Source organism: Bufo bufo, chromosome 2, assembly GCF_905171765.1.
Source record: "Bufo bufo chromosome 2, aBufBuf1.1, whole genome shotgun sequence".
In the NCBI taxonomy this organism is placed as follows: domain Eukaryota; kingdom Metazoa; phylum Chordata; class Amphibia; order Anura; family Bufonidae; genus Bufo; species Bufo bufo.
This window is the reverse complement of record NC_053390.1, coordinates 471,551,129-471,570,645: the sequence shown is the minus strand read 5'-3', so window position 1 is coordinate 471,570,645 and position 19,517 is coordinate 471,551,129. Positions and strand designations below refer to the sequence as shown.

The 19,517-nt window shown below is 43.3% G+C and overlaps 1 protein-coding gene across 1 annotated transcript in view; it reads right to left on the bottom strand.

Annotated features, from left to right (window-relative positions):
* Window positions 1-517: 517 nt before the first annotated feature.
* MYDGF (myeloid derived growth factor) overlaps window positions 518-19,517 on the bottom strand; it is a 59,179-nt gene continuing 40,179 nt past the window's right edge. The window contains exons 5-6 of the mRNA XM_040417732.1: window positions 18,874-18,928; window positions 518-1,612 (exon numbers count right to left, since the gene is read on the bottom strand). Of these exons, the coding sequence (XP_040273666.1) occupies window positions 1,533-1,612; window positions 18,874-18,928 (135 nt within the window). The 3' untranslated portion in view covers window positions 518-1,532. The remainder of the gene's footprint in view (window positions 1,613-18,873; window positions 18,929-19,517) is intronic.

The following is a 19,517-nucleotide window of genomic DNA, read 5'->3' as shown; positions in this document are numbered from 1 at the left end:
AAGAAGGATTTCTTCGGCGTTCTTCCTCCTTCTCGTCAGCATCTCTAGAATGGATCAAACCACTTTTGTACACCAAACTGTGGCAAGTGTAGGAGTACAGTCGCTAAATAGGTGCTATCTGTGTGGAGCGGTTACATAAAGCAGCCATCTTATCTGGCCATGCCCCCGATCATAATGATTTCTGATGCTCTCAGTTCCTGTCTGAAAGTGGGTCTACTGTACTGTAATAATGGCATCATGCAAGTACACTTCAGTAAACTCATGGTCAGGCAGGAATTCAGAGCATCATAAGAGTAGTGTTTAGTCCGGGAAACGTGACCATCCCATGCAGCGCGTTTCGTAGGTTTGTGCGAAACTGACCTTAGACTTTCAGCCAACATCTGGAACTGGTATTTTTTTTTTTTATCAAACGCCATAAAAATGGCAAAAGTGTACAGACCCACCACTAAATAGTTGTGTGTGAACCCACTCTAAAAAGGTGTGCATTTCTGGCAAAACTAAATGATCAATAAGCATATAGATATAAAAACATTTATTTCAATTTTTTCAAATAAACACAATCCTCTTAAATGCATGATGTTTCACTTTTAAGCAAGCAGAACTTTTCTTATACCACTATTTGTGGTAATCGGGTTGGTCAACCATCAGTAAACTCATAGACAGTCCATAAAAAAGGAATATTCGTGATTATAACTGGAGGAGCTAGTGAAGAGTAGGCTAGGGTTACACAGCGACTTGGGGCTGTGCAGCAGTATCATGTCATGCACTCAATTGCAACGATCGTAAATGTGGCATGCAGAAATCCAATAGGTTAGAATTTATGCCTACTCTTATGTCACACCAACTTGTGGAACATGACATACAACTACAAGTCGCCATGTAGCCCTAGTTTTATTGGGACTTTACTTTTTTACAGTTCATAGTAATTGCTGCTAATGTTTCTAATCGTATCCAGAGCCATTCACATATTATTACTTTTTATAATCATTAAGAAAAAAGATATAAAAGTTGCCAGCCCTGATGGTAACACATGAGAAAAATAAATTTATGAAAATTCATATACATCTTCCATAAGCTTTGATAAAAAGAAAGCTGAATCAGTGCTGCGCATATACTAGATTCTGGTGTCAATGGCAGCAAATTGTGGCAAATTTAGGTTTAGAGGAATAATCTGCAGCTAGACTGAAAAGGGGGAGGAGTTTTGCAGGAAACGGGCGTTACCAAATATGCACGTGACACAATTCTGGGATAATATTTTGTATGAAAGTAAGCCAAATAGTTGGCACTGTATAGATATAGAAAGAAGTGACTGCCTCTGTGCCTCATTTATCATCTAGCCTGAGTCACTGTAATAAATGTGGTGCAGGTCTAGACAACCTGTCTAAGTTTACACCATCTAACAGGATTTGTAAATCTGCCTCACTGTGCAAGTGAAAAAACGCAAACCGTTCTTCTCTTGTATACTAGACACGTGAAAAAGACATTGCAATGTTTTTTTTCACTACGTGGGTAAAACGTGTTTCCAAGATGCATCACAGTTCTGCATGAGTTGACTCAGCCATGATTGTTAGCTTGGAAAGAGATGACAAGAAGGAGCCAGGAATATATGACACTGAAAGGAAAGGGAGATCACAATTAGTTATTAGCCCTTTTACAACTATGCATTTTGGCACTGAAAAAAAAAAAAAAAAAAACCCACACGGACATTCGAAAACCTGCACCAGTTTTTTTTTTTTTTTTGCACATCATGGCCAAATAGCAGCTGCTTAGTGTGGCTTTGACCTTACAAAATAGGGAGAAAAATATTTCCTACTGATTAAAAATTTACTGAAGGTCTGAAGGTCTAAAGAAGCGGTGGAGTTAGGCCAAGTTCACACCTCAGTTATTTGGTCAGTTATTTCCCTCAATTGGGGCACATTCACACAACCATATTTTTCTTTCCGCATCTGTTCTGTATCGGATGCGGGCCCATTCATTTCAATAAGGCTGCAAAATATGCGGACATCACAGTCCTATTCTTGTGCGTTTTGCAGACAAGAATAAGCATTTCTGTCATAGGGCAGAACGTTGTAATCCACAAAATGCAGAACGCACATGGCCGGTATCTGTTTTGCAGATCCACAATTTTCGGTCCGCAAAATACTGGATACAGTCATGTGAATGAGCCCTTACTGTGAACAAAACTGGATGCGAATCAAAAACACACAGAGCAGGTGCAAATCTTTCCATTATACCGTATCTCTGAGTAGACCTCATTCCTGGTTTTGGCTCCCAATGACTAATGGAAATGACCAACTAACCGAAGTGTGAACTCAACCTTAATGTCACTAAATTTGTTTGCCTTCTTGATTGGTCTTCTATGTAAAGTAGAGATTAATAGTTAGACAGTCACCTCCTGATAAACTTAGTGGTGGATTTACAAACGATGCAAAACTGGCATAGTTGCCCATAGCAACCAGATTCCACCTTTAATTTTTCACAGTGTGCTGTCCACAGAAAATGGGGAGCCCTATGGTTGTGAACGGTAAAGGTCCTAGCCATCAATCGATAAATCCTCTTTTCAGATAAGCATCTTTGAATAGCGCATCAGTGAGGTACCCCAAAGTTAGTTTTACATCTGTGTGTGGCTGTTCCAGCAGAGAACGGCAGGAACCAGACATAACGCTGTGTGCAGCGGATTTCGCCCAGCCAAATTCTGGTATATTTGTCGGGCAGGTGGCAGCATCCGGCAATGCCAGATCCAGAGAATTCCGCAGGCTGTTCTATACAGGAACAGCCTGCCAGAGAAGCAGCTGCAGGTGTGACACTAGCCTAAAGCCTGTATTACACCTGCTGATTTTTTGGCAAAAGATTGCCAACGAGCGTTCGTAGTAACGCTCGTTAGCGATCATCTTGCAGTGTAATACTTCCGCTGATTGCCTGATGAACGAGCAAATGCTTTATCAGGCAATCCAAATCTTTTGACATGTTAAAAAATAAAAGTTAGCGGGTATCGATGGCATAGACATGCTGCAGAGGAGATTGCTGCATATAATAGTGCTCTCCTTCGCTAGCGAGCAGGCCATTGCCAGGAGGGAACGCTTCCCTCCCAACAATAGTCTGCCACATCGGGTTGTGTAATACAGCCCTAAGATAGTTATACTAGTGAATATTGCATCCACTAAACACTCTCCAAAGTGAATTATGGAGTCAGAAGATATCACAATCCCTCTCAGGCAGTCAGCAGTGCTGAAAAGAATCTTCAGAGCTGCTCACTTCCCCAGACCATTGCACTTGTTCTAACTGGCCTTTACTTTGGGTCCAGGTAACATCTGGTGCTTCAGTTTGTAACTATATTAACCTCTTCCTGACGAGCGGCGTATTAGTATGGCGCTGCGGGAAGTGACTTCCCGATCAGCTGCAGGGGACCGGCTGTTCCCGTTAGCCAGATCCCTGCTGTATGCGCTGACCGCGGCACATGTGGGATCATGCCGGGTGCGGGGTGGCCATCAGGTCCCCACGTTGCTGTGACGGTGACCCGATGGCAGGGAAGGCAGCCCGATGCCTTGGTTAGGCATCGTGGCTGCCTTCCATGACAGCCTGTGAGATACAACCCCCTGGATCTCACTGTAAGCAGGCTGACGTGTATTACACAGTGTAATACACTTACAGTCAATGCAGTTACAGAAGTATTGGGATGCATTGTAAAGGGGATCAGACCGCCAAAAGTTGAAGTTTTTTGTTACCTTGCCTCATAAAAAGTGTAAAATAGAGCAACCAAAAATCATATGTACCCTAAAATAGTACCAACAAAACTGCCACCTTATCCCGTATATTCCTAAATGGGGTCTTTTTTTGGAGTTCCTACTCTAGGGGTGCATCTTGGGGTCTTCAAATGTGCCAGTACAGCAGTTTATGACCACATATGGGGTGTTTCTGTAAACTACAGGATCAGGGCAATAAATAGAGTTTTGTTTGGCTGTTAACCCTTGCTTTGTTAGCAGAATTTTTTATTAAAATGGAAAATCTGCCAAAAAAGTGAAATTCGGAAATTTCATCTACATTTTCTTGTGGAATTTTAATTCTTGTGAAACACCTAAAGGGTTAACAAAGTTTGTAAAATATGTTTTGAATACTTTGAGGGTACTGTCATGAAGTACAATGTGTCACGAGAAAACTGTCTCAGAATGGCTTGGATAAATAAAAGTGTTCCAAAGTTATTACCACATAAAGCGACATGCCGGATTTGCAAAAAAATGGCCTGGGCAGGAAGGTGAAAACTGGCCCGGAGTAGAAAGGGTTAAGGCCTTTTTCACACCACAGTGATGAAAAACAGGCAGTAAGAGGTTAAATCATTTTTACAGCAGTTTTTTTTTTTTTTTTAACTGATACTGTTCTGTCATTAAAAATTGACTCATAGAGGCTGTCAAACAGTGAAAATGGATAAAATAGGTAATGTCCTATCTTTTGTACCGCCAGTATTCGCGGTCCTAAAAAAAATAAAAAATAAATGCAAATACACCCACAGATTGTCATTGTTATGCAAATTACTGTATTAGGCCTCCTGCACACGACCGTTGTGTGCACCCGTGGCCGTTGTGCCGTTTTCCGCTTTTTTTCGCGGACCCATTGACTTTCAATGGATCCGTGGAAAAATCGGAAAATGCACCGTTTTGCAGCCGCATCCGTGATCCGTGTTTCCTGGCCGTGAAAAAAATATGACCGGTCCTATTTTTTTCACGGCCAACGGTTCACGGACCCATTCAAGTCAATGGGTCCGTGAAAGAACACGGATGCACACAAGATTGGCATCCGTGTCCGTGATCCGTGGCCGTAGGTTAGTTTTTATACAGACGGATCCGAAGATCCGTCTGTATAAAAGCTTTTTCAAAGCTGAGTTTTCACTTTGTGAAAACTCAGAACCGACAGTATATTCTAACACAGAAGCGTTCCCATGGTGATGGGGACGCTTCTAGTTAGAATACACTACAAACTTTGTACAAGACTGCCCCCTGCTGCCTGGCAGCACCCGATCTCTTACAGGGGGCCGTGATCAGCACTATTAACCCCTTCAGGTGCGGCACCTGAAGGGGTTAATTGTGATGATCACGGCCCCCTGTAAGAGATCAGGGCTGCCAGGTAGCAGGGGGCAGACCCTCCCCCCCCTCCCCAGTTTAAATATCATTGGTGGCCAGTGCGGCCCCCCCCCCCTCCCTCTATTGTAATTATTCGTTGGTGGCACAGTGTGCGCCCCCCCCTCCCTCCCTCTATTGTAATAATTCGTTGGTGGCACAGTGTGCGCCCCCCCCTCCCTCCCTCTATTGTAATAATTTGTTGGTGGCACAGTGTGCGCCCCCCATCGGCCCCCCCTCCCTCTATAGCATTAACAACATTGGTGGCCAGTGCGCGGCCTCCCATCTCCCCCCCCTTCCCCATCATTGGTGGCAGCGGAGTTCCGATCCGAGTCCCAGTTTAATCGCTGGGGCTCCGATCGGTAACCATGGCAACCAGGACGCTGGTTGCCATGGTTACTTAGCAATAGTAGAAGATTCATACTTACCGGCTGCTGCGAGGTTCGTGTCCGGCCGGGAGCTCCACCTACTGGTAAGTGTCATTGCTAAATGAACTGTCACTTACCAGTAGGAGGAGCTCCCGGCCGGAAGCAGACATCGCAGCTCCCAGGTAAGTATGAATCTTTTACTATTGCTAGTAACCCGCTGCCACCAATGATCGGGGGGGGGCGGGGGGGGGGGGGGGGTAGATGGGAGGCCGCACACTGGCCACCAATGTTGTTAATGCTATAGAGGGAGGGGGGCCAATGGGGGCGCACACTGTGCCACCAACGATTATTACAATAGAGGGAGGAAGGGGGGCGGGGGGGCGCACACTGTGCCACCAAGGAATTATTACAATAGAGGGAGAAGGGGGGGGGCCCGCACTGGCCACCAATGATATTCAAACTGGGGAGGGGGGGGGGGTTTGCCCCCTGCTTGCCTGCAGGCCCTGATCTCTTACAGGGGGATATGATTGCACAATTAACCCCTTCAGGTGTGGCACCTGAAGGGTTATTGTGCTGATCACAGCCCCCTGTAAGAGATCGGATGCTGCTAGGCAGCAGGGGGCAGTCATGTACACAGTTTGTAGTATATTCTAACTAGAAGTGTCCCCATCACCATGGGAACGCCTCTGTGTTAGAATATACTGTCGGAAATGAGGTTTCACGATCTAACTCATATCCGACAGTATATTCTAACAGAGGCGTTCCCATGGTGATGGGGACGCTTCAAGTTAAAATATACCATCGGATTGGAGAAAACTCCGATCCGATGTATATAAGGGACTCCAGACTTTACATTGAAAGTCAATGGGGACTGATCCGTTTGAAATGGCACCATATTGTGTCAACGTCAAACGGATCCGTCCCCATTGACTTGCATTGTAATTCAGGACGGATCCGTTTGGCTCCGCACGGCCAGGCGGACACCAAAACGACTTTTTTTTCATGTTCGTGGATCCTCCAAAATCAAGGAATTGCCCACGGACGAAAAAACGGGTCAAGGATCACGGAAAAACGGGACCCGTTTTTGCGGACCGCAAAAAAATACGTTCGTGTGCAGGAGGCCTTATACGGTCATTTTCATTGCAGTGTGAATAAAGCCTAAGGCAGTGATGGTGAACCTTTTACAGACTGAGTGTCCAAACTGCAACCCAAAACCCACTTATTTATGCTAATACCAACGCAGCATTTAACCTGAATACTACAGTCCCATACAGTATATCTTCCATTGCACTTTATCATTTAGCTATAATACCCTGCTACATTCAGTTCGCTGCTTGTGCTGTTCATAAGCGCGCCCTGATGAATGGCAGAAAAAAGTCTAAGAATATTTTGTAAACCATAGACTTTTCCAGGGATGCGGGTGCCCACAGAGAGAGCTCTGAGTGCCGCCTCTGGCAACCCGTGCCATAGGTTCGCCACCACTGGCCTAAGGCATACCGTGTGGATGAGGGCCCATCATGTACTTCATCTTTCTTATTTAAGTAGACTTTTCCTCCATGTAGTACAACTGTTTTAACCCCTTAGTCACCAGTCTGTTTTGCGCCTTCCTGACCAAGCTTTTTTTCATCGTCGCGTTCCAAGAGCTATAACTTTTATTTTTCCGTCTATATAGATTTATGAGGGCTTGTTTTTTTTTGCAGGACAAGTTGTAGTTTTTAATGGCGTCATTTTGGGGTACACAACTTTCTGATCAACTTTTATAAACTTTCTGGGAGGGAGATGGGGAAAAAACAGCAATACTGCCACTGGTTTTTACATAATAAATTTTACAGCGTTCATTTTTCGGTATAAATATTATAAATATCTTTATTCTCTAGGTCAGTACGATTACAGTGATACCAAATGCATAGTTTTTTTTACATTTTACAACTTTTTTTTTTTGCAATAAACCCTTTTTGATCGCTTGTTATTATGTTTTTTCGGTGGCAACTAAGAATAAATTAGCAATTCTATCTTTTTATTTATTTTTCCAGGACGTCCTCCATGACAGCACTACATGGAGGTAGTCTCCCCCGCCCACTATTGGGACAGGAAACAGAGAGGTTAAAAGCTCCCCCCCCCACCCACCTTCACCAGTGTTTTTTCCTGTCCCAATAATGGACGGGGCAGAGAGAAGGTCTCTTTGGACCTTTTAAATTTTTTTCCTTTTCTTTTTTTTATTTTGCCGGGCTAAAACCCTTAAGCTGGGGTCCCTTAGCCTCCCAGCCCCTCCAGTACCTGTGGGTCATGAGGCTCACTGCTGGGAACAAAGATCCTAGGGGCTGGGGAACGGTAGCCGCAACCCCGCTGGGGCTCTGGGCTGCAGGATGCTTCCTCCAGGGTAGACCGCGCGGGAGTCGGAGCGTCTTCTGTCACTTCCGGCCTTCTGCGCTGAGCCGGAAGTGATGTAAAGACGCCGGGAAGGAGTGCGCATGCGCGTAACCTCCGACACCGGATCCAGTATGGCGGCGCCCTGCAATCAATCCCCACGGCGAGGGACGCTGGAGGCCTGGCGTTCCGGCCTCGCGTCCCATCCGGAATTCCTGGGAATGACCGGAACGTGAAATGGGAGGAGCATCCACGACAGGAGGGGTAAGTGCCAGTGGCATTTAAATTCTGGTTGGGCTAAGTGTGAGTCCCTCAGTTATGGATTCATCCGGTATGAGAGAGCAGTCCCCAGACCCTCCTGCCCAAGGACATGTGAGTAACCCAGCACTACAATGGAGGGTATAAGGATAGGTGTAGCAAAGCATTGCTTTTCTATCATCATGTCTCTTAGGGAGAAAAAGATCCTACCCTCAAAGTGGAGAGTAAAAAGAAGCCTAAAAGATGTGCTATCTGCAGCAAAAGGCTTCAGGACTCATATACAAAGAAGCTTTGTGCGGACTGTATTAATAAAATGATGAAAGAGGAACAGTCGTCCCTATTAACCGTCCTTAGGGCCATCATTAAAGAAGAAGTTAAAGCTTCAGTTTCCTCCCTGATAACGCCTAAGGTGGCTGAGCAAACCACTGGGATGAAAAGACCTAGAGAAGTCTTAGAATCAGACCCAGAGGTTATAGAGGTGGAATATTCGGAAGAAGAGGTAGAAGAGGAGTCCTTGCCTTCCTCATCCCATGAAGAAAAACGTAAATACTGTTTCTCAACTGAGGACATGGATTCCCTCCTGACTGCAGTTAGGCAGACCATGGATATCTCGGATGAACCGGCAAAGAGATCCATTCTGGAGGAAATGTTTGCTGGCCTAATTACGAAAAAGAGAAAGGTTTTTCCCTTGAATTCCAGTTTAAAACAAATGATCTTGAATGAGTGGGAAGATGTAGAGAAAAGGCTTTTTATTCCTAGGGAATTCAAATGTCGCTTATCCTTTGACAAGGAGGATACTAAATTATGGGAAGAAATCCCTAAAATAGACACCCCAGTCGCCAGGGTAGCTAAAAAAAACAGAGATCCCATTTGAGGACTCCTCCCAGCTGAAAGACCACATGGACCGCAAGGCTGATGGTCTCCTGAGAAAATCTTGGGGGGCTTCTGCGGCCTTAATTTCCGGGCATCAGTGGCTAGATCCTTACTAATGTGGTTATCTCAGCTGGAGAATCATTTGTCAATGGGAGCCCCCAGGGAAGACATTTTGGAGACTATCCCGCTCCTAAAGATGGCAACTGCCTTTACAGCGGACGCCTCGGCTGAGTCAGTCAGGTTCGCAGCTAAAAGTGGGGCCCTTCTGAACACCGCAAGGAGAGCTCTGTGGTTAAAGAAAGCTGGTCTGGCGATCTTTACCTCAAAGAATAAATTGTGTGCAATTCCATTTTCAGGATCATATGTGTTTGGGCCTAGCCTGGATAAAATCCTTGAGAAAGCCTCAGATAAAAAAAAATAGGTTTTCCAGAGACCAAAACTAGGAAGACACATTTTTTTCGTAAAAAATTCCAGCCAAAGAACCAAACGTATAAAGATAAGGGGAAGTCGGGGAGATGGTCCTATCCAAAAGGGGGTAAGGGCAGAGGATTTCTGCTTAACCCCAACACTTCCCAAGACAACAAACAATGACGCCAGGCCAGTCGGGGGAGAATTAAGATCCTTTCTCCCAGCATGGAGCCAAATAACTCAGAACCCATGGTGCTCTCCAAATTATTCTAAGAAGGATACAAGATAGAATTTATATCAGCTCCGCAACAAAAATTTGTGCTGACAGGGTACGGAGAAGGTACGTCACAAAAAACCTCTCTTAAAGACGTTGCGAAATTAAGGAATCTAGGCGCAGTGACCCGCGTCCCTGTAGATCAGGAAGGCAGGGGCTACTATTCAAGATTATTCCTGGTCAAAAAGCCAGATGGTTCATTCAGAACTATAATCAACCTAAAACCCCTAAACGTCTTTATAAAGTATCGCCGCTTCAAGATGGAATCAGTAAGATCAACGACACCCCTCATTTCTCAGGGAGCGGTAATGTGCACCTTGGACTTAAAAGATGCTTACTACCATGTGCCAATACATCCAGACCACCAAAAAATTCCTAATATTCACAGTAAGAGAAGCGGGGAAAATAAATCATTATCAGTTTCAGTGCCTGCCCTTTGGGATATCAACAGCCCCTAGGGTATTTACAAAGCTGGTAATAGAGATAGTAGCCTTCCTCAGACTGAAAGGAATAAAGATTGTACCTTATTTAGACGATCTTCTCCTAACCGCAGATTCTGCCTCCCTAGTTATTGGATTAATTTGGTATTCCTACTTCATGTAGTGCTGTCATGGAGGACGTCCTGGAAAGTACTAATTAGTCTTACCGGTAATGATATTTCCAGGAGTCCGATATGACAGCACTGGTAGTTCCCTCCCTAATGTTTAGAGTATTTTTCTTTTGCATTACGATACCCATTATTGTGTGATAATCTATAAAACACTGGTGAAGGTGGGTGGGGGGGGCTTTTAACCTCTCTCTGTTTCCTGTCCCAATAGTGGGCGGGGGAGACAACCTCCATGTAGTGCTGTCATGTCGGACTCCTGGAAATATCATTATCGGTAAGACTAATTCTTACTTTTTATTTAATTTACATAATATTTATGTAGTCCGGGTAGTTAGACTCGGCGATACTGAACATGTGCGTACAATTTTTTTTCATTGAAAAGCGTATTTTCAAATGGAGAAAAAAAAAAAAACACTTTATTTTTTAACCCCTTAACGACACAGCCTTTTTACACCTTAGGACCAGGCCATTTTTTGAAAATCTGACCAGAGTCCCTTTAAGTGCTGATAACTTTAAAACGGTTTGACTTATCCAGGCCGTGCTGAGATTGTTTTTTCGTCACATATTGTACTTCATGACACTGGTAAAATGAGTAAAAAAAAAAAATTTTTTTTGCACCAAAAAATACCTAATTTAACAAAAATTTGAAAAAAATTTGCAAAATTTCAAAGTTTCAGTTTCTCTCTTCTGTAATACATAGTAATAACCCCCAAAAATTGTGATGACTTTACCTTCCCCATATGTCTACTTCATGTTTGAAATTGTTTTTGGGAATGATATTTATTTTTTGGGGATGTTATAAGGCTTAGAAGTTTAGAAGCAAATCTTGAAATTTTTCCGAAATTTACAAAACTCAATTTCTAGGGTACCAGTTCAGGTCTCGTCACTTTGCGAGGCTTACATTATAGAAACCACCCAAAAATGACCCCATCTAAGAAACTACAACCCCTCAAGGTATTCAAAACTGATTTTGCATACGTTGTTAACCCTTTAGGTGTTGCACCAAGAGTTATTGGCAAATAGGGAGGAAATTTGAAAATTTCATATTTTTGTCTAATTTTTCATTTTAACCCATTTTTTCCACTAACAAACCAAGGGTTAACAGCCAAACAAGACTGTATCTTTATTGCCCTGACTCTGCCATTTACAGAAACACCCTATTATGTGGCCGTAAACTACTGTACGGCCACACAGCGGGGCGTAGAGTGAAAGGTGCGCCATTTGGTTTTTGGAAGGCTGATTTTTATGGACTGGTTTATTTAACACCATGTCCCATTTGAAGCCCCCTGATGCACCCCTAGAGTGGAAAACTCCATAAAAGTGACCCCATCTAAGAAACTACACCCCTCAAGGTATTCATAAAACTGATTTTAACATACGTCGTTAACCCTTTAGGTGTTGCACAAGAGTTATTGGCAAATGGCGATGAAAATTTGAGAATTTCATTTTTTTGCCTAATTTTACCATTTAACCCTTTTTTTCCACTAACAAAGCAAGGGTTAACAGCCAAACAAGACTGTATCTTTATTGCCCTGACTCTGCTGTTTACACAGAAACACCCCATATGTGGCGTAAACTACTGTACGGGCACACAGCGGGGCGTAGAGTGAAAGGTGCGCCGTTTGGTTTTTGGAGGGCTGATTTTGCTGGACTGTTTTTTTTGGCACCATGTCCCATTTGAAGCCCCCACTGATGCACCCCTAGAGTAGAAACTCCATAAAAGTGACCCCATCTAAGAAACTACACACCCTCAAGGTATTCAAAACTGATTTTACAAACTTTGTTAACCCTTTAGGTGTTGCAAAGATTTAATGGAAAATAGAGATACAATTTCAAAATTTCACTTTTTTGGCAGATTTTCCATTTTAATATTTTTTCCAGTTACAAAGCAAGGGTTAACAGCCAAACAAAACTTATTATTTATGGCCCTAATTCTGTAGTTTACAGAAACAACCCCATATGTGGTCGTAAACAGCTGTACGGGCACACGCAGGGCGCAGAAGGAAAGGAACACCATATGGTTTTTGGAAGGCATATTTTGCTGGACTGGTTTTTTTGACACCATGTGCCATTTGAAGCCCCCTGATGCACCCCTAGAGTAGAAACTCCAAAAAAGTGACCCCATTTTAGAAACTACGGGATAGGGTGGCAGTTTTGTTGGTTACTAGTTTAGGGTACATATGATTTTTTGTTGCTCTATATTACACTTTTTGTGCGGCAAGGTAACAAGAAATAGCTTTTTTGGCACCGTTTTTTTTTTTTGTTATTTACAACATTCATCTGACAGGTTAGATCATGTGGTAATTTTATAGAGCAGGTTGTCACGACGCGGAGATACCTAATATGTATACAATTTTTTTTATTTATGTAAGTTTTATACAATGATTTCATTTTTAAAACCAAAAAAATGTTTGTGTCTCCATAGTCTAAGAGCCATAGTTTTTTCAGTTTTTGGGCGATTATCTTAAGTAGGGTCTCATTTTTTGCGGGATGAGATGACGGTTTTGATTGGCATCTTTTTGGGGTGCATAGGACCTTTTTGATTGCTTGCTATTACACTTTTTGTGACGTAAGATGACAAAAAATGCTTTTTTTACAACCGTTTTTATTTTTATTTTTTACGGTGGTCATCTGAGGGTTAGATCATGTGATTTTTATAGAGCCGGGCGATACGGACGCGGCGATACCTAATATGTATACTTTTTTTTTATTTATGTAAGTTTTTACACAATGATTTCATTTTTTGAAACAAAAAAAATCATGTTTTAGTGTTTCCATAGTCTAAGAGCCATAGTTTTTTTCAGTTTTGGGCGATTATCTTGGGTAGGGTATGATTTTTGCGGGATGAGATGACGGTTTTGATTGTTACAATTTTGGCGTACATGCGACTTTTTTGATCACTTTTATTACCTTTTTTGGGAAGTAAGGTGGGCAAAATTTCAATTTCATCATAGTTTTTTATTTTTTATTTTTATGTGTTCAACGCTTCGGGTAAAGTAACATGACCGTTTTATAGATCAGGTCGTTACGGACGCGGCGATACCAAACAGTGTAGGGAATTTTATTTTTTTCATTTTTATCAGTGATAAATGTGTTTTTTTGATTTTACTTTTTTTTCACTTTTATTCACTTTTTTTTTGACCCAGACCCACTTTTTTTGACCCAGTGGGGTCTGATGTCTGTATAATACAGTACAATTATATATTGTTCTGTACTGTATTTTACTTACACTGAACAGATCTATGCCTTTCAGCACAGATCTGTTCAGCACCATGGACAGCAGGACGCCTGAGAGGCGTCCCTGTTGCCATGGGAACCTTCCCCGTCTGCTCAGTACTGCTCAGAACTTCGCAGACGGGGAAGGTAAGGAGGGGATCTCTCGGGGGCTCTCTCCCTCCCCATCGGGGGGCTGCAAAGGCACAGCAGCCCCCCGATGGGAGAGGGAGGGAGCTCCCTGCGCTGTTAACCTTTTCCTACAGCGGTCCGTACGACCGCTGTATGGAAAGGGTTTAAACGGCTGACATCGCATCGCAGATGTCCAGCCGTTATACCAGGGTGCCAGCAATGTGCTGGCACCCTGGTATCCCCACTAGACACCAACGATTATACAAGGGGAGGCGGGCGGGGGATCGCGATCCCGCCTGCCGCACCGCCCACAACCCTCCCCCTGCATCTCCCGCCACCATAAAAATCATTCGGGGGTGCAGGGGGGGGATGAATAAAACTTTTTTTTAGGCATATAAAGTTTCTGATCCCCGCGGTCAGGGACCGCGAGGACCAGAAACTTCAGAAATCGCAGCAAACCGCAGGTCTGAATTGACCTGCGGTTTGCCGCGATCGCCGACATGGGGGGGGTCACGGGACCCCCCCGCGAATTTAGCCTAGGTGCCTGCTCATGATTTGAGCAGGCACCGGGTTCCGATCACTGCCAGCCGCACGGCAGTGATCGAAAATACACAGGCGTACATGTACGCCCTGTGTCCTTAAGTACCAGGGCACAAGGGGCGTACCTGTACGCCCTATGTCCTTAAGAGGTTAAGGACTCAGCCCTATTTCACCTTAAGGACCAGGCCATTTTTTGCAAATCTGACCAGTGTCACTTAAAGGTGCTCTAACTTTAAACGCATTGACTTATCCAGGCCGTTCTGAGATTGTTTTTTCGTCACATATTGTACTTCATGACACTGCTAAAATTGGGTCAAAAAAGTTAATTTTTTTTGCATAAAAAAATACCATATTTACCAAAAATTTAGAAAAATTAGCAAATTTCAAACTTTCAGTTTCTCTACTTCAGTAATACATAGTAATACCCCCAAAAATTGTGATTACTTTACATTCCCCATATGTCTACTTCATGTTTGTAGCATTTTGGGATTGATATTTTATTTTTTGGGGATGTTATAACGCTTAGAAGCAAATCTTGAAATTTTTCAGAAATTTACAAAAACCCAATTTTTAGGACCACTACAGGTCTGAAGTCACTTTGCGAGGCTTACATAATAGAAACCGCCCAAAAATGACCCCATTATATAAACTACAACCCCTCAAGGTATTCAAAACTGATTTTACAAACTTCGTTAACCCTTTAGGGTGTTGCACAAGAGTTATTGGCAAATGGGGATGAAATTTGCGAATTTCTTTTTTTTTTGCCTAATTTCCATTTTAAACCCATTTTTTCCACTAACAAAGCAAGGGTTTAACAGCCAAACAAGACTGTATCTTATTGCCCTGACTCTGCCGTTTACAGAAACACCCCATATGTGACCGTAAACTACTGTACGGGCACACAGCAGGGGCGCAGAGTGAAAGGTGCGCCGTAATGGTTTTTGGAAGCAGATTTTGCTGGACTGTTTTTTTGACACCATGTCCATTTGAAAGCCCCCCTGATGCACCCCTAGAGTAGAAACTCATAAAAGTGACCCCATCTAAGAAACTACACCCCTCAAGGTATTCAAAACTGATTTTACAAACTTTGTTAACCCTTTAGGTGTTGCACAAGATTTAATTGGAAAATAGTGATACAATTTCAAAATTTCACTTTTTTGTGCAGATTTTCCATTTTAATATTTTTTTTTCCAGTTACAAAGCAAGGGTTAACAGCCAAACAAAACTCATTATTTATGGCCTGATTCTGTAGTTTACAGAAACACCCCATATGTGGCCGTAAACTACTGTACGGGCACACAGTAGGGCGTAGAGGGAAAGGTGCGCCGTATGGTTTTTGGAAGCCAGATTTTGCTGGACTGGTTTTTTGACACCATGTCCCATTTGAAGCACCCCTGATGCGCCCCTAGATTAGAAACTCCATGAAAGTGACCCCATTTTAGAAACTACGGGATAGGGTGGCAGTTTTTGTTGGTACTAGTTTAGGGTACATATGATTTTTGGTTGCTCTATATTACACTTTTTTGTGCGGCAAGGTAACAAGAAATAGATTTTTTGGCAAGTTTTTTTTTTGTTATTTACAACATTCATCTGACAGGTTAGATCATGTGGTAATTTTATAGAGCAGGTTGTCACGGACGCGGCGATACCTAATATGTATACAATTTTTTTTATTTATGTAAGTTTTACACAATGATTTCATTTTTAAAATAAAAAAAATGTTTTAGTGTCTCCATAGTCTAAGAGCCATAGTTTTTTTCAGTTTTTGGGCGATTATCTTAAGTAGGGTCTCATTTTTTGCGGGATGAGATGACGGTTTGAGTGGCACTATTTTGGGGTGCATATGACTTTTTGATCGCTTGCTATTACACTTTTTGTGACGTAAGATGACAAAAAAATTGCTTTTTTTACACCGTTTTTATTTTAATTTTTTTACGGTGGTCACCTGAGGGGTTAGGTCATGTGATATTTTTATAGAGCCGGTCGATACGGACGCGGCAATACCTAATATGATATACTTTTTATTTATTTATTTAAGTTTTACACAATGATTTCATTTTTGAAACCAAAAGAATCATGTTTTAGTGTTTCCATAGTCTAAGAGCCATAGTTTTTTCAGTTTTTTGGGCGATTATCTTGGGTAGGGTATGATTTTTGCGGGATGAGATGACGGTTTGATTGGTACTATTTTGGCGTACATGCGACTTTTTTGATCACTTTTATTACCTTTTTTGGGAAGTAAGGTGGGCAAAATTTCAATTTCCTAATAGTTTTTATTTTTTTTATTTTTATGGCGTTCACCGTGCGGGGAAAGTAACATGACCGTTTTATAGATCAGGTCGTTACGGACGCGGCGATACCAAACATGTGTAGGGAATTTTATTTTTTTCATTTTTAATCAGTGATAAATGTGTTTTTGGATTTTTACTTTTTTTCACTTTTTTTTTGACCCAGACCCACTTGGTTTTTGAAGATCCAGTGGGTCTGATGTCTGTATAATACAGTACAGAACAATATATATTGTACAGTACTGTATTTTACTTACACTTTGTCTGAACAGATCTCTGCCTTTAGCACAGATCTGTTCAGCACCATGGACAGCAGGATGCCTGAGAGGCGTCCTGTTGCCATGGGAACCTTCCCCGTCTGCTCAGTAGTTGTCAGAACTTCGCAGACGGGGAAGGGTAAGCACAGGGCTGAGGGGGGCTGTCTGGGGGCTCTCTCCCTCTCCATCGGGGGGCTGCAAAGGCACAGCAGCCCCCCCGATGGGAGAGGGAGGGAGCTCCCTCTTACCGTTAACTTTTTCCATACAGCGGTCCGTACGGACCGCTGTATGGAAAGGGTTAAACGGATGACATCGCATCATCGATGTCAGCCGTTTATACCAGGGTGCCAGCAATGTGCTGGCACCCTGGTATACCCACTAGAGACCAACGATTATACAAGGGGAGGCGGGCGGGGGATCGCGATCCCGCCTGCCGCACCGCCCGCCTCCCGCACCGCCCACAACTCCCCCCCTGCACCACCCGCCGGCAAAAAACCATGCAGGGGTGAGGGGGGGGGTGTAAAATATATATTTTAGGGACACTAAAGCTTCTGATCCCCGCGGTCAGGGCCCGCGGGGATCAGAAACTGCACAAAGCGCAGCAAACCGCAGGTCTGAATTGACCTGCGGTTTTCTGCGATCGCCGATGCGGGGGGGGGGTCAAATGACCCCCCCCCCTGCATTGTTACGGGATGCCGGCTGAATGATTTCAGCCGAAATCCCGTTCCGATTAACCCCTCGGGCGCCGGAATACAGATTTCAAGTTATGACGTACCGGTACGTCATGGGTCCTTAAGGACTCGGGATCCATGCCGTACCGATACGTCCTAAGTCCTTAAGGGGTTAATGAGAATTTTTTTATTCAATAATTTTTTTTTTTTTAACACTTAATCGTCCCACGAGGGGACTATAACAAACAGCTTTTTTATTGCTATTAAAATGCAAGGCACTATCCCTATAGTGCATTGAATTTTAATGGCAATGCTATTCTGACATTGACCAGCAGGCTGCGTCAGAGGCGCAGCCTACTGGAAATCACTCAAGGCTGGTCTGGGGCCTACTTTAGACCCCAGGCAGCCTTCACACACACACACACACATCGGCACCCCACGATCACATTTGCGGGGTGCCGATGGAAGACAGAGGGAGTCTGCTCCATCTGTCAGCACTTTACATGCGGCGGGCGCCATTGCCTGCGGCATGTAAAGTGTTAAACAGCCCAGATCGGCACTCCTGCCGGCCCGGGCTGTTAGAGCAGGGCCGATGCTCTCATGTGAGAGCCAGGTCCCCGCTCCCCGAGGGACTCGTGCAGCGCTTAGACTGGGCAGCCGTAAAAAAGCAGCAGCCCAGCCTAAGGCCCCTTAGTGACCGCCGTAAAAACATGTATGGGTGGTCACTAAGGAGTTAAGGGTCCATTCACACGTCACTATTTTTACCTTTCCAGATAAACGTTCCTTTTTTTTGCGGATCCGTTTTTCAGTACAACCTTCCGTTTTTTTTACTAAAGTGCTTCCGAATCCGTTCCGTGTTTCCGTTATTCCGTTTTTTTTTTTTGATCCATTTTCCTGTCAAGGGATCCGCAAAAATCGGATGGTTTTGTGCATGTCATCCGCATTTATGCGGATCCATTGACTTGAATGGACAACGGACCCGAAAAACGGACAGAAAGTGGGACAAGCTTAATTTTTTTCAGGATCCGCATACTCGAAAATAGGAAAACTGAACGGATTCAGACAGCACTATGATTGGTGTCCGCATTTTTGCAGAGGCAATTGAAATTAATGGATCCGAAAAAACTTTCCTATTTGATTCGGAACGGAAACGGAGTGTTATAACGGACGTGTGAATGGACCCTAAAGAGGTTCTACACCTTTTGATTACTGATGATCCTCTGGATAGATCATCAGCAGGCGTCAGACACCCGGGACCCCCACCGATTAGCTGTTTGAGAAGGCACCACCACAACCCTTTTGCTGTTTCCCGGAGGGCCAGTGACATCATGACCATTATCACTGGCCTGGACGCTGCTCAGCCCCATTGAAGTTAAGCATAAATCAGTAATCAAAAGGTACAGAACCTTTTAAATGAAGTTTCAGAAACCTGATCTATATACTTGCCACTAGGTGCTTTTAATAAAAAAAAAATATATATTTTTTTTATAAAAATTAAAAACTCACCGGTCGTATTCTTTATTTCATATTCTGACTTTTTCAGTGGTTTATCTGCCTGAGACTTAAAAAGAAGACATGGTTAACTAGAAAAGCTAGGATGTAGAATTATAGATTATATCTGGCAGATTAAACAAACACGGACACATAAGTATAAAGGAATTTTATCATCAGAAGGCACTTAAACATTACAGGTACCTTACTTTCTCTATTGGATGGAGAGGCATCTGGTGGTATGGACTAGTTTAAAAAACTAAAAACTAAAACCGCAATATACAGCAAATAGTCATTGAAAATATGGACATATCACACATGGGTGTATAGCTACGTCCAGTGGATGGAGTGGACATAAGAGTTGTGCCCAAGTAATCCTCAGCAGGTGCTGGCTGCAACATCTTCATGACTACACAAAGTGAGGGTGTTCTCACTGTCACCCATTATTACAGGGTGCGGGTGGATTGCCATGGCAACCATAGGCCTGCTTTGTGAAATCTCTTAATGAGACTAAAGTTATACGGTAGTTTTTTTTATTTTTATAAAAAGGTATTCACATAAAACTGTTTTTCCCACATAAAGTGGTTAGTAAAGTTAAAGGGAAGCTTTCATATTGAACATTGTGTGTGAGCTGAAGACAGCACATTAGAGCTGGAGAA